Source organism: Hermetia illucens, chromosome 2, assembly GCF_905115235.1.
Source record: "Hermetia illucens chromosome 2, iHerIll2.2.curated.20191125, whole genome shotgun sequence".
NCBI classification, from domain to species: Eukaryota; Metazoa; Arthropoda; class Insecta; order Diptera; family Stratiomyidae; genus Hermetia; species Hermetia illucens.
This window is the reverse complement of record NC_051850.1, coordinates 112,258,904-112,275,172: the sequence shown is the minus strand read 5'-3', so window position 1 is coordinate 112,275,172 and position 16,269 is coordinate 112,258,904. Positions and strand designations below refer to the sequence as shown.

The window sequence follows — 16,269 nt, the reverse complement described above, 5'->3', positions numbered from 1 at the left end:
TGAAAATTTTTATTTAAATTTTGCATTTTTTCCAGAAACCCCTTATAATGTATTCTCGTCTTATTGTTTGTAGATTAGCTGAACTCTCCATACTCCATGAAAATAAGCGCTTGAATTTAAATTTGGTATTGGCTCTGAAATCAATTGTTCACCAATATATTTTCTTATTTTAGGTATTTATCCCTGTTAAGGTAGCTGATGGTACTACTATAATTAACAAAAAAAAAACAATTAACAACAAAACGCAAACATGTAATTATAATCAAAAACGACTTTGTTGTGGGTATAATGAGGCTACACCAAAGATTGTTTGATTTTGAGACACACACAAAGAGTAAACAGGATTTTGTTTGTAAGATAAACAGCTCTTAGACGACAAAATACAAAAACGAAATGCATATTTATTAAGATATATATATATATATATTTATCAGTAAACAAGAAAACCTAAATACAAATGGAAATCACTTCATTAATAACCTAGACTATACATAAAAGTAACTAGATAAAGTTAGATGAGAGTAAGAAGATAAAACATCTAAGTTATATATATACAATTATAAACACATATTAGTAGTAAAGGAGTAATAATATATTTGTAAAGAGAGCATAGAATAGATAGATGAAATATGTGCGTCGCGAGCGTTACAACGAGCAAAGCGCACGTGGGAGAGGTTCAAGAGAGGCGGAACGAGTGGCGCGAAAATCGGCTTAAGCTCCGTCACGCGTAAAATTACTTGAGATAAAACTGTGCAACTGCAAGCAGAATTTAAAAATCAAAATTAAAAAGCGAAACAACATTCGTGTGTTAAAACAGCGGATTGGTAACTAATGTTATTGTTGGTATTAAAATCGAACGATATTTAGAAACCGATTAATGATTAAAGATCACAGCGCATTTCTTTTGAGATGCCTCTTTTTTATATATACATTATAATTAATATATACAGAAGTCATTAAAACTCATACAAAAAACTCTCAAAATATTATTTATATAAACTTATATATACATATATTAAATAAAGATAAATAGATATTGTTGAACGTAATAAAGCAATACAATGCATAAAAACATGTATATAAAAGGATATACATAAAATAAAAAATGTCGTGATATTTTGAAAATTTAGAATGGAAAATACGTTGTTGACGATTACGTTAATGAATAACATAAAATATATTATTTATTTAGAAGAAATATACTGAAAACAAGTAAACAGAATACATACATAAAAATAGGCTCTGAGAATGGAAACTTCTAGACACTAAATATTGCAACATATATTTACCTATTTATTTATTGAGAGAAAATACGAGAAAAATACGGTATAGTGATAATTTAACTTAAATCATCTAGAAAGAGACAGAGAGTAAATCCAGTTAAACAGCCTATTCGATAAGTTGAATTCTTAGAGAAAACAAAATAATTAGGAATTATACTCTAAACAATAATTGTTAATTTAGTTCTATGGTTTCACACGATACACCTCCTTTGAAAGTTCATTTCAAAACACTAAATTATCCTACATTGATATTTGTTAAGTTAATTTTATGCTCGATATTTAGAACAGTTTGTTTTCCTATACAGATGACAATAATATATTTCTACTTGTTGAGTAAAAGTTGGAACTGTCTTCATATGATACTCAACGTTCATTCGAGAGCACTTGTTTTTTTAGTTCCTTCTTTGTTACGTCAACTGGCTAGGGATGGGGTAAGGGACTTATTTAGCGGGAAAGGCGGTTGCTTCAGCGATAAAGTTATTTAGGCAAGCAAGGTGGTGATATACCGACTTAGGAGTTGCAGTAAGATCAGAATTTAAGAGAAATATGCTTTCGGTAATCCTTTTTTTGTTGAACTCATGTTTGATTGTTGATAGGAGCGAAGAAACGAGACCTATTCGTTTGAAGGAGATCTAATTCACTTGTTATCTACTGCATGCTGTTAGCCTTATATTGAATCGACCCCACGGATGGCGCACTTTCAGTATTCGTTTAGGCGCATTAATTTGGAGAGTGATTACTATAAATTCACCTTAGCCTCTCGTTCTGTTAGTAAAACACTTCATCACAAAAAATTAGCCTGTGTGCCTCGTGCTTCTTTTAGACTTTTTTGATAGACAAGACTTATCCATCTTTTAGCGTTTTGACGATTCACTTGCCAGGCTTTTTAGATCATGTATCAATTAAAATTGGCATATTTTCTAATTCGAAAAGCATTCAAGCTTTGAATGTAAGTGGTGGCCAGAAGTCTTTAGAGCATTTTCTCGCACTGAATCCACTATGTTTGCCACAACACCTGTTATGAATCTCTGGTTAGTTTTAATGTATGGGAATACGGGAGTAAGTATTAGAAGCTTTGATAAGAAGTACATTTAATTTAGGTTAGAAAATGATTTGACACAAAATTTTCGGCTAAATGTATTGTTGTGTACGTAAGATTTTTCCATAGAGATTTTTTATTGCGCGCTATTTGCTACCTTTAGGACTTAATCTAAATTTTATGTTGAAATATCGCTCCGGGAATGTTTGAGAACTTTCGGCGGTGGCGGGTTCACGACATATGTTGTTTGTATCAATTGAAGACAGTTTTCTTGTTAGCTAAGCTAACGATTGAAATGTATCCCCAGCAGATTTGTTTTATTCAGTTGGCTTGAATGTATTTTCTTTTGAAGGTGTGAACAAACTAGAAATCGACTGATTTGCTCAAATCGATAAAAATAAACAAAAACAAACATGTATAACTGCCAGGCGAGTGAAGACAAAATATGTGGGGGATATTGAAAAAGAAAAATTGAAGACCCAAATCAGAGACGCAATAAGAATGGGAAAATAGCAAATGAAAAGACTTTAATTTTACATGTTAATATGTAAGGTATTTATTATTTATTACTGTAATATTATTTAGAGGATATGTTGGATGAAGGCAATATGGGTTTAGTCAATTATGTTATTGTTATATAATTTTACACTATTATGTGAATGATATTATATGTAATTTGGAAGTGAACATCATTGAACAAACAAACAGACATCAACATTACATTGCAAACAAGATTAGAACTATGTAATTGAGAGATTTCGTTTGGTTTCGCATTTACCGTATGAGGACATTTCAATTCAGTTATGGTTATGGTTTTGAAATTTTAGTCGGCTTTAAGTTGTTTTAACGAGACGGATCGAAAATTAAAGTAATAACTAAAAGTAGGACATTTTTAGTTGGATTCCCATTTTATTTCCTGTTTTATGCATTTGTAATCTTGCAAAGGAACTTGATTCTTCGTTTCTTGAAGCTAAATCGAAATTTCTCAAGCACATGCCTACACTTTTACTCTATAGAAAAAATAAGGTTGTGTCAAATTAGTAATAATAAATAAAATTGATTTAAATCTTACTAAAAATGTAGAAATATACATAATTTTCATGTAACATACTACAGAAAAAATATTTAGTGTGAATAAAATAATAGAAAAACTGTTGCAGATATTTGAGAATACAACAAAAGTATATATTTATAAAAGGTAATTGAAAAAGCAGGTGCTATGTTTCGTTTCGGACTACACACAAAAGTGCATTTTGTTGCCTTTTATTTTAGTCACGGTGAAAACAAAAATTCGAACATTGTCTAGAAACGTAGTACTTTCTTATCAATTAGTCAAATATACAGAATACATGCATACAATATACATAGGTACATATTATTGTTATAATTCTCTCGAGAAATGTGATCAACAATTTAACACCTCTGTTGACAGAAGTGGATTTAACATTAACATTTAAGAGTTATATACATATATATTCAAAACAAGTGGTATATTTTGTAAATGTAACAATAAAACATGCAACGAAGCAAAAACATAAATAACTGATAAATGAAACAATAAGATATTGAGAAAAACAAGCGACATAAATTCACGTAGTCTAAAAAGCTAATTTTAAATCCATTAATTCACAACTATAATTCAAGCTAATGTTAAAAATATCCATTAAAAAGAACAACTAAATTCAATACAAATAAAAAATTCCAAAAATCGCCCAAAATACGCATTTTAATTAATACACAATATATATCATATTGAATATGAAACATTGTAAATCTTTTCTAATATTTAAGGATACAAAGTATGATGTACCTTCATTCTAAATCTAAGAGCAATTTCGATCGATTCTTGGCTTTGTTTTTTGCATGGTTTATTTCTTTATGAGGTTCTTGTAGTGGACATGGGTATGGGATGGCATCCACTGGTAGTCAACTTCCAAAAATGGTCCAGTTTCTACACAGTCTATACGGACTAGTCATGCATAATTATTTTTGCAGTCCTTTATTTCGCACTTCGGCTCAGTCTCCAATTTTACTCAGGAAGCGTTGTATCTTCATAATTTCATTGCAGCTCCAATACTGTTTCTGCGAGTAATATAGTTAAAGTGAAAGTTTTGAACTATTGTCAGCTTTAATTCCTTCTGCATTCTGGAAAAATTATTATTCTCTAACGTCCGCAGCATAAAATACGCATTTCTTCCAATATTTTCATGGCAACTTGCGACGCCTTCTTTTTATATTCCCTTAGACTACAAATGCCATCGGGAGGTAAACTTCCTTCCCCGTTTTTTTTTGTGTAAACCGTTGAAGTGGAACGAAGTTCTTGCTGCTTTCCTGGGTAGTAGTACACCATCACCGTATAATAAGGTTAGCGTTCTTCTGAATTTTTTTCTTTACATTCTGATTTATTCATATCTTTTATTTTGTTAATTTCAGTTGAAATTTTGTTGTTGGCATATATTCTAAAATCAGAACCGTTAAATCCAACGAACATATGAAAATTCCCCATCAAATATTTTAACTAATAATAAGTTATTTTGCAATTTTCCTCTAGTAATTAGTAGGCCCACTTATCTATTTGAACTCTTGAATTATTAAGATAAATATGTAGCACGTAATGCATTATTATAAAACACTATAAAGGTCTATCTCTCAAATAATACAAAAGAAAAAAATATAAGCCTAATGTGACAGAAATTCTGTATAAACCACAAATTAATATTTTAGTCAATTAGGAAATAAAGTTAGTTAAATAATGGAAGCAAAAAAGGAAAAAACAAGAGACAGAAATCGAAGCACAATATGAAGTTAGCTGTAAATTTTAGTATGATATAAACGAAAAGTGATAAATAGTACCGTAAATCTAATTGTATTGTGAATATTTGCAATATTTGAACTTGATGAACATTTGTTTGACTTGCAAAAAAAAAACATTGTCACAGTTGTGGAATATTCAACTGTTGTTTGTGAAGCGGTTGGTTCAAAAAGCACTCAATACCATATTTCAACAACAATAGTCAAGTAATGTAAAGTAGTAATACTAAAACTCAACATTTTTATTTGAATGTGAACCGAATACTTATGCCGGTGTGACTTTTTTGGATGTTAAACGGGTAGGGGTAGTAAATCTGATATTAATTTATGACAATATTTGACTATGACCATGCTGACCCGATACAAGGTGTAGAAACGGTCAAGTGAGAAATTTTGTATTTAAATTTTGATGCACTTTGGCGCCTTGTTACAGGAGAGATGTAATTGTCTAATAAGGAAGTTGTATACTTATTTCGTTACTAACTCAATCTGATAGACGTTCGCCACTTAATGATTTTCGTGGTTTGTTCTCCCAAGTATTACCGATTGCTATTTGCAATTTGCGAACCCTCTGAGTGTTTGAAAATAAAAATTTGTCTGGTGGGTCAGCCTTGTTTGTATGATTGCATTCATATTTCCCTGAGTAAATGGCAAATTGCCCTCGCCGGATTATCGTAAAGTGCTCCCCACTACTATTTTTCCGTTGAATTAATATTCTGTTTTTTGAATTTCTTATTTGGCTATCATCAACTATCGCTGCAGAAACCGTTAAATTTATTGTCGCCTGACGGCTGACTATTGACCATTTCCCATGGCCTGATGTACTAATTGTAGCGTCTAACGAAAGGCACGAAAACACTAGGAAACTTTCAATCTAGGAACGCTGCCACGCCCGGAAATGTTCTTTTCTGCTTTTATTTAAAAATGGCTTTTCAGATGTTAACATCTTTCTATGGGAAGGCGAAACTGGATATGCAGAATATTAGCGGAAAAACAAAATGTGTCGTACTTTACTGTCAGAGTTGCGCAAATTATTTTTGAAATTGAAGAGAAGAATGAAGTCTAAATCCAAATGTGTTTTGAACTTTTCCTATTGGGATTCAAGTTATAATTGAAAGTTCATTTTATCTAATTATGTTGTCTATAAAACTTTATCTTATGACAAGGAGCCCAATCTTCGTTAGGGTGGAGAAATCGACCTCTTGAAAGTAAAACTCGGAAGGTGGTATTTGCTGCTTATTGGCTATATTGCCAATCAGAGTAACTAGTTGTGATTGATTTTTGAGGAAATACATATTTATATTCTGTGATAAGTATGGTGTATCTGCGTGTGTCATGTATATTCGAAGAGCGGAGAAAGAACTCTCTTGGGGACTTCCCAGGATAGTCTCAACAGCACGAGAAGGTCGCAAAAATGTGTCCTGCGCCAATGCAGTGCGTAAAAAGATAAGTGATGGGGGGATCAGGATTTACGAAACAAAACATCTGTCGCCATTTTGCTGGCGTCTCCTTTGGCAAAAGTGCCAGAACCATAATAGACTCACTAAAACTCAGAAATCCAAATCCTGCAATTGAGGACTTCATTCCCAGGGGCAGACCCTTACTCAATCTGTTCCACGTCAGTATGCAGACTGCAGGCAAGAAGAGACCGAACATTGATGTTTTAGGCAGTATTGATTGCCTATCGTTCACTCCTATTGCTAACCTGCAATTTCTGGTAAAATCTTACTGTATTCCTTTGAATTTTTCCATTTAATCCATTTACTTTATAGGTATATGGTTATAAATACGGTATGCACACTTTTCATAATGCAATTTTTGCATTTAAAAGAATCTGGATATTCGCTTTATGTAAATTTCTTAGTTTCCTTCAAAATCTAGTTCCTTCGTTAAACGCACGACGAGACGTAAGTGAATTATATTGTCAGAGTATGTCATATATCTCGATTCTGAAATATATTTTTCGACTGCTTCCAAGTTTTAGTTTGCATGGGAATGTACATAACATTTGTGTTATTCACGACGATTTGCTAACTGCATCCGAATTCATTGAGCACGCTTTGAAAACTTTTACTCTATTTGCAAGCCAGAGTTCGTAGAATTCTATTAGGTAAAACATCTACCAAAGTTTCTTTGCCAATTCCAATTGGCAAACAAGGGAACTTGTTGCTTATTGAAGCCAATGCCCAAAGCTTGCAGCATTAGTGTCTTGCCACTGTGGCTGCTTGTTTGCAGGATAATAAAGTGAAATTTTGCAAAATTTCCATTTTAGACATATACATCTGATGGTGTTCAATCAGGATGTTTATATTTCAGATGATGTTCGCGAAAGATTTACTAAATAATAATAGGGAAAAAATTCTACCTCTGAATATATTAAGCCCTTTATCAACTTTTGGTATAAAATCATTTTCCCCACTTTGTCTAAATCGAACTAATGCTTGTCAATGACCGGAATAGATGCCGTTAACTTCTATAGCTTGAAAGTTTTGAAAACCAGTAGGTCACGCCTCCTTCGTTACACCATAATGCGGCTCCAGGACTCATCAAAATATTCAGATTTGTGGTGATGTCATCGTTCTCTCTCCTCAGTCTCTTTCCACGTAATCATCTTTTTAGGTTAGCAAATAGAAGTTTGGAGGTCTCAAATCTGACAATCGGAAGCTGAGGTAATAATTGTTCGTGTGAATAAATTAACGTGGATTTTTTTTATACTCCCCAGAATTATCGCTGCGTATATATCTTTTTGGTCCAATGGCATCCGCTACCTCCATTTTCCATGCATCTTTGTAACGTGCATTGCAATGCTGAAAATTGAGCCAAGAGATATATTTACGGTCTCAGTTGACTTACATACTTTGGTGTTGTAGTCTTTTACAGCAATTCGACGCATTCTAATGACTATTCCTTTTGTGAAGGGCTGGCACGTCCCTTTGAGTACATATAGAACCATTGGTACTGGTACGGCCCAATTTAAAACCCTTCATCCGATTTTCCACTGTTGAATACAACTGTACAGATTCCCCCTAATACGTAAATAATAATAATTATCATTTATTTCAAAGGAGATATAAAACAATGGAAATAGGGCGTAACATAAAACAGTCTGTTTGGAAAAAACCAACGCCGCAATTACGGTGGTCAAAACCGCAACACCGAGCAGATTAAAAGCGGATACCATTGATGATGATTTCAGATTAATTCCCCTTCCCTGTCGCATTTTATACATAGCAGGCTCATATTTTGTCTTTTCGTCAAATCGTGGTAAATTATCGTCTCGCATGGAAAGAGAAATGGGGGCGGATGTTCGCGAAGGAAATGTTGCCTTTCCCCAATTTTCAAGGTTTTTAATTTTTCCACTTCGACTTATTTTACTCTACAGTCTATCTCGCCCCATTCCATTTATTTCTTTGAAGTCCTTATTTGCACCTTCCTCCTAAAAGATTTGGCTTGGCTGTATGCTTACAATTTTCCGGTATGATGAATTTTTCGTGTTTCCCTATCTTGATTCCGAGAATGGTTTTACTGTTTCGGTACTCCCATTGAGTAGATCATAACATTTAACATGAACTTTTCAATATTTTTTGCTCCTTGTTTTCCCAACACTCATCTGATAAATAAATAAACAAACCATTTGCAGCGGGGGTATTGTTTTTACATAGTATTTCCTTTTCCTTGCATTCCAAGTCTTCTTCGTAGGCTTCAACACGATATAGCCACTATATTTCAGCACTAAGTATATTTGTGCCTCAAAATGCTCCACTGACTCCAAAGACTGCCAAGCTTTTCTGTCGTAACGTGCGCCTTACCTTCTAATCTCCGAATCCGATTTTAACCACCTTGGTATTCTCAACATTTCATATTTTTCTCTAAAAACTGTAGACAGTGGGGAAAAAAATTAAAAAAAGAAGAGGTCTAAATTGTTTTCTAAATGCCGAAAACAAATTTCAATTTTTGATGTGTTTACTACATATTTTCTTAAATTATACTCTCTGCTTTTGGGTTTATTCCTTCTTGTATACTATTCCTCTGTAGTTGCTGGTCCATAGTTTCTGCAATATTTACCACGTCTTCTTCACTGATTTTAGATTCTGCGTAGTTTTGGCTCTTTTTGAATTCCAGTAGTGGCGCCCAGATAAATATTGCCGCTTCGTTGTGATCGATTAAAAACGCCACTAACAGAAGAGCGAACTAAGATCTACCATGCAGGATGCGTCGGCCAAAATGACAAAATGTTGGGAAACTGATCGTGTAGCGTAGGTTTATGGCAATGACTGATGAATATTTATATTTCTAAGTAAAATCTACTGAGTGCAGTGCTGTTATCATTGTGTTGTTAGTCGAAATCTGACTTCTGAATATTTTGGATGTTGAAATGCATGCAACTAAAATTGTTTTTTACTGTCTTGTTTATACTAAACACATCAGTTTTTCGTTAGTCCATTTTTGATGGATTGACATACGATAGATTGAAGAGGTACTGGCTTAAAAAAATTACAATATACACTCTACACTGTATCCTCTTTGTAGGCGCTAAATGAAGACGCTGACTAAAGAATAATTTTCCTACATATGCAAGTCTCAAAGTTGTGCTAAATGTTATGGCTGATTCTGAAGAGAGCTGAAACGTCAATGGTGGAGCGTAGGCCTAGTCTACGGGCTATACCCCACTCAATGGTAAATGGAAGTCATATATATATGTGTAAGTTAGGGCTTGCGACATCACCTTCACCGCCAACAATATTCTCTCAATATTAATTGGCTAACTACTATTAATGGGCCATCGATCAGACTTGACTTTAATCATATAAAAGCGAGGTGATATTTCTATGACTGTCGTAATTGGGTGAGAGTATTTCCTTCCATTGTAAGTTATACGTGGAATTTCCCTGTTGATTTGGGCTGGCATTGCTACCGACGTTTTTTAAAGTTTAGGTATCATTTGAAGGCACTTTTTTATACTACGTTTAAAGGAGGAGCAACTGTTCAAGTTATAGAGATTTTGTCAGATGGAGAAGTCTTTACAGTTGTAACGGTAGAGAAACAAAGGTATTTCGAACAATAGTTCAATTTGGGATTGAATTTGATTGTCGATATTTGCACTTTTAGGCAAGGGAAGTTTGGAGAGCACCCATTTAATATTCAAATATAGTCACACAAAAGTATAAAGGCATAAGTACAGATCACATCATTACCACCATGGCGATGATACACATGAAGCATAAAGTAGTATTTCTATTCTCTCTATTCTTTTGGAATCAAAAACGTTGATCTTCTAAAAGTTTTATGACCTAAAAACAATTACGGAATTAATACTGACCCGAAATTGGGTTTTAATAAAATGGTTTCAACTGTTATATTGTTGAGTATTTTCTAAGCAAAAATTGTTTTTGAAATAAGAGAGACATTGTTATTGTTTTATTGTAGTAATGAGAAAAGACGTCAAAAAAAACTTCATCAAAAGTCTGAAAGAAAATATCAAACGATTTGTTGTGATATGCGTTCTACTGATTGCATACGTTCTCCATGCAAGCTTATTTTGTTGGACTTGTTATCAAGTAAATTTGTTGTTTTCTTGGAGATGGTGTTACAGTTCTTGTCATCTCTGGGAATCCTTGTACGAATATGTTCGTTGTGAATTATTTAATTGAATCTACCCAATTAATTTTCATTACTTAGAAAGAAAAAACAAATAAGCATGCACATTGGTTATCTAATCAGGAACGCTAGAAACTCCGTTTAAACGGATATTCTGAAAAAAAAACATTTGTTACGCGAAAGCATTCTTCAGAGTTGTGATTTTCATGAACGTAGTCTCACAATCGCTGAGCTACTTCGACATTCCAAAGCATATGTCGCCAATTAAAAAATGTAAATTTGATGTTCAGCACTAAACACTCTTTTGGTAGCAATATTGTATCCACTCCAACCACGAAATATTTGAAAAAAATCAACGAAACAATGGCTCTATTTCAGTGCCTTGGAATAAAACTGCATTCGATTACCTTTTCGTATGATATATTGCTTCATTGTAGAGAGTTTGGTTCCCATTCATTTTCTAAAATACTTAGCAATGCGGTTCTATCTAAGGTGAATTATATTCGTATGTAACTCCAGATACAAATGAATTGGTTGTTTTCTAGAAAACAACTAAATTCTGGCAATGGTAACAAGCTCTATGTGAAAAATACCAAATTGAATAGCAATTTTCCAAGCACTAGCAACTTAAAAATATGCCCTATTAACGGTAATTGAAAATTAAGAATATTTTGCAATTTCCTCTCATCTCTTTCTGCTCCGAATTCCTCGGTTGTTCGATTTAAAGTAAAAAAAGTAGCAAAATCTCAATTATTAAGCTGTAGCAAATATATTTGAAATATAAATATCTATCCAACGAAATGCAACAATACGGGATTTGGTAAGAATACCCTAAATTTAACGTCAGGTTATATTTCTATCTTCGAAGTGAAAAATAATAGCAATGCAAACTATTCACATTCCACTCTTTTCCGGTAGCACTTGAAAACAAAGAAATCTTTCTGTGTTCTAAATTAACGAAGAGAAACACTTAAAATCAAAAACCATAGAAATCCAAATTATTCTAGAGAAATGTATAAGAATCTACCAATGTATATTTAGATAAGTAATTCAAGCAATGTACAACTATTTAAAATTACCATTGAAAAAAAAACTAAAAATATTTTTAAATATTAAAAGTCCCTTGGCGTCATTAGTTTTAGGATATGGTAATATTATTTATAATCCTATATATTATCTATTAAACATATAATACCAACAAAAAATCTCAGTTAATAACTAAGAGAAGGAAAATGGAAAATTCACAAAAAAAAATATTATAATCAGTCGAGAGGATATACAATACCTACGTAGAATGAGGAAAAATATGCAACAAGGGCCATAATGTAAAATAACAGTAATTAGAGAAATAAATACATAAAAATAAAGGAAAGCATAAGTCTATATGTAGTCTAAACACATGAAAGGCTGTAATTTTAAGCAAAAATAAACTGTTAGTATGAAATAAAGGAAAGTACTAACTGTAATCGTAAAATGAGAATAAAAATATGAAAAAAATCATGTGGTTTGTGTTAATGACGCCTAATTTTTATCAGAACTTCTCCAAAAGCACTCGCTTCAACTGTTAACCACTTAACTTTGGGGAACCCATTCCAACTTTTAGGCAATTTTCTTGTAGATGCCTGGTGTGGCCTAACAATTTTCCGCTGGAAATTCTGTCGAGCCAGAATACTGCCATTAGTAGACTAAACGTGGTTTGCTGGTGTTTTTTTAGTTCAATCCTTTTTGCCTCTCTCGAACAGGCATTAATAAATATTCAGTAACCATTTATTTTGTTAGGCAGAATTAGGTAGGTATTTTTATATATTTTTTAATTTTTTGTTATAAAAAAAAATCAAATCACTAATTTTCAATTTGTAGGCAGCACTCTCAACTTCATGTTGATTCTGAGATAGGTCCATTTCCATATTTCCGTCAAAACATCGAGCGATATTAAGTTCGATGTCGCTGCCGGCAGAAACAATGCTAATTAGATATTCAAATTGTCCAAGGCCCTCGATATTCTGCCCATTAATGCACTGGTCCAGAATGATCCATACAGTGTTGATATGGTGGATATAGGAGGATCCAGTGGGCGATTATTTTAGCTATTACCATTACAATAGTAGAAAATACGCAGCTAACTCTTCAATTGTCATATTTAAGATGGCGTTTCTTCGGAATCTTAATGATGATCTCCTCCGTCAAATCTGCGGCTTCGCCCGCTTAAGTGCATTGGTGGCAGTGACGATTCCGCTTTTGTTTCAAGAAGCCGTTCCTACTCATGTTTGCCATATCATCCTCGAGAGGTGGAACTTCAATGGATGCTATACGGTTCAAAATTGCAATTCCCGCGCATTGTTATGATATTGGAGCTCCAGACAATCGTTCCCACCCCCTTTCCTAACTTTCAATTCCTTAAACTGAGACAACCGTCTGCAGTCGCATAGTGAGATGTAAGCTAAGTGACCACTTCGAAATCGATGTCAACGCCCCTTTTATTACGCATTCAAAAGTGCACAATTTTAATACCCCTTAAACTAATACGGAATTGTCATAGAACTGGCTCTGAAGGCATGAATGCGTACTTTGTGGCATCTATTAACATCAATTTGAGACTGGAGTCGCGTCTGCCTCCGCTAGTAATGCTAAATATATAAGCGTAGTGGCATAAGGAGGAGGGGGATACTTTTCAGAGCCATCTCACTTCGTTTAGACCCACAATCATCATCATCATTAACGGTGCAACAACCGGTATCCAGTCCTGCTTTAGTAAGGAACTCCGGACACCCCGGTTTTGCGCCGAGGTCCACCAATTCGATATCCACAAAAGCTGCCTGACGTCCTGACATAAGCCATCGCTTCATCTCAAGCAGTGTTTGCTTCGTTATATTTTTCTACCATAGATATTGCCCTTATAGACTTTCCTGACTGGATCATCCTCATTCATACGGATTAAGTGACCCGCCCACCGCAACCTGTTGAGTCGGATTTTATCCACAACCTGACGGTCATGGTACCGCTCATAGATTTCGTCATTGTGTAGGCTACGGAATCGTCCATCCTCATGTAGGGGGCCAAAAATTCTTCGAAGGATTCTTGTCTCGAATGCGGCCAAGAGTTCGGATTTTTTTTGCTAAGAACCCAGGTCATAGTCTTGTACAGAAAAAGCTTTGACCCTATGGTGAGACGTTTCGAGCGAAACAATTTTTGTAAGCTGAAATAGGCTCTGTTGGCAGCCAACATAGCATAGCTGTTATCGGTTGGAGAAATTTTCAACGATCTCAAAGTTGTAGTCTCCTATTTTTATTGGTTTCGTTTGAATAGTACAATTTAATGTTGTTCGTTCTTTGGTCTTGGTGCTGACGTTGCCACCATGTAATTCGTTTTGCCTCACTCCGCCTGCTCGATCTGGATGAAGATAGACCGTACATTTAGTCACCCTAGGTCAGTAGTTGAGTGGACTTAAAGATCGTACCTTTTGCATTTACATCTGCATCGTGAATTACTTTCTCCAGGGCCAGGTTGAAGAGGATGCATGATAGGGCTCTTGTCTTAGAATGGTCTCTAGAGTGATCCTGTTGCTTTTATCTGGCCTCGCACATTGGTTAGGGTCAGCCTAGTCAGTCTTATTAATTTCGCCGGGATATCGAATGCTCTCATGGCCGTGTACAGTTTTACTCTGGCTATGCTGTCACAGGCGTCTTCAAAGTCGATGAAAAGATGGTGCAACTGATGGCCATATTCCAACAGTTTCTCATCGCTTACCGCAGAGAAAAAAGCTATCCGGGCTAAGAAGATAGCGGAGAATATCTTATAGGTGGTACTCAGAAACGTGATATCTCTATAATTGTTCCACTGTGTGATATCTCTTTTTGTGTATGGGACAGATAATGCCTCGTTGCCAGTTGTCACGCATTGATTTGCTGTCTCACACCTTGAGCATTAGTTGATGAACTGCTTGGTGTAATTGGTCTCCTCCATATTTGACCAATTCGGCTGTAATTTCATGGGTCCCTGGCGACTTCTGATTTTTAAGCCAGTGGATTGCACCGACTGTTTCTTCTATGCTTCAGTTGGCAAACTCCAACTCGAGGCGATGTTCTGGTTGTTCAGCAGTTCATCAAAATACTCAACCCGCTCTGTCGGAAATCAGATTTCCCTCTTTGTGTCGGCAGAATGAGCATCGAGATGTCTGTCTGTCATTCTGCTGATTTGTTCGCAAAACTTTGGCGTCTGGTGCGGTTATCCAGCCTATACCGCCCGAATTCCCGTCCCAGTTGGAGAAAGCGAGTATTCTGGGAACCCTCGATTAATTTTCAAGGAGCATACGTATAATTTAGGAATCAATCAAAGCCCGTTTTGTAGCTAAAGGTCGTCGGACCGGGTCACTTGGGAAGCAACTCTTCCTTGGCCCACGGACTCATCTTTTTGGGTTAAACAACCAAGTTTAAAAAAAAAATTACTGACGGTTTCGTCCAAGGGAGAGGCAACTCATCAGACGTTGCCTCTCCTCTGCCCTGGGTGTTCGGTCACGCTGCTCCTGGGCAGAGGTGAGGCAGCGTCTGATGAGTTGACCGAATAAAAGCAGCAGCATCACTCGCGAGACAATTCACCACCAACAACTGTCTAAGATACGGGGATGCCCTAACCTGTATCCTTGTTAACCTGGTTCTGGAAAAAGTGATCCGCGATACTGATATAAATCCGAGAGCAACTATCTTCTTCAGGTCCACCTAACTACTCGCCTATGCTAATCTATATCGGGTAGGTAGCACAGGACCTTGGGCTATAAATTAATGAAGACAACACGAAATACATGTTGGCAAGCAGCAACAAAAACTAAAAAAGAATGCATGGTACTGTATCAAATGAGAACAATAAAGATAGGAGAATCTAGGGTCGAAAATCACAACTGATAACACTATGGCAACAAAAACCACATACGGTTGGTGACAGCCATTAGAGCCTACAGCTTACAAAAACTATTCCGCTCGAAATGACTAACCGTAGGGTCAAAGCTCTTACTGTACAAGCCAATGATTAGCCGCGTTCGAGAGAGGAATCCTCCGAAGAGTTTTTGGTTCTCTACTTGAGGATGAGGATACAGGGGCAATCTCTGTAGAAGAAAAAAAGACGTGGCTGACTTTGCATAGATGGAGCGATGGCGTAGCCCAGAACGCCAGACAGCTTTTAAGAATATCGAGTTGGTGGACTTATAAAACCGGAATATCTAGACTCTTATTAATGGATGCCTTGACCGGATACCGGTTGTTGCGCTACTGCTGATGATGAAAGTACTTTTATTCACCACTTCATGTTTGATGCCATGAAAGGGATAGGCTTACAGCTACAATAGAAGAAGAAAGTCAGTTACAAACGTCCATGCCGTACCTACGATTTAAACCTGGGGAATGAGATCGAAGGGTTGGGACTCAACGACCTCGGCAGTCGCACCTTCATTACAAACTATCATAAAGCACAATGAAATACGTATCCGTTCATAAGAAATAAGAAATCATCACCATACCGAATGGCTTGCGGTTGAAATAATTATTT

The 16,269-nt window shown here is 35.3% G+C and overlaps 1 protein-coding gene across 19 annotated transcripts in view; it reads left to right on the top strand.

Moving 5' to 3' along the window:
• LOC119649039 (protein boule) overlaps nt 1–12,231 on the top strand; it is a 32,225-nt gene extending 19,994 nt beyond the window's left edge. For 4 of the 19 annotated variants that reach the window (XM_038051002.1, XM_038050999.1, XM_038051001.1 and 1 more), the window contains exon 8: nt 2,675–12,231. In XM_038051002.1, coding sequence (XP_037906930.1) covers nt 2,675–2,700 — 26 coding nt within the window. In that variant the 3' untranslated portion in view covers nt 2,701–12,231. Of the gene's footprint in view, nt 1–35 lie in introns of all 19 variants that reach the window. The other 15 variants (XR_005249081.1, XM_038051011.1, XM_038051006.1 and 12 more) reach the window with 11 other exon arrangements.
• Nucleotides 12,232–16,269: the final 4,038 nt, after the last annotated feature.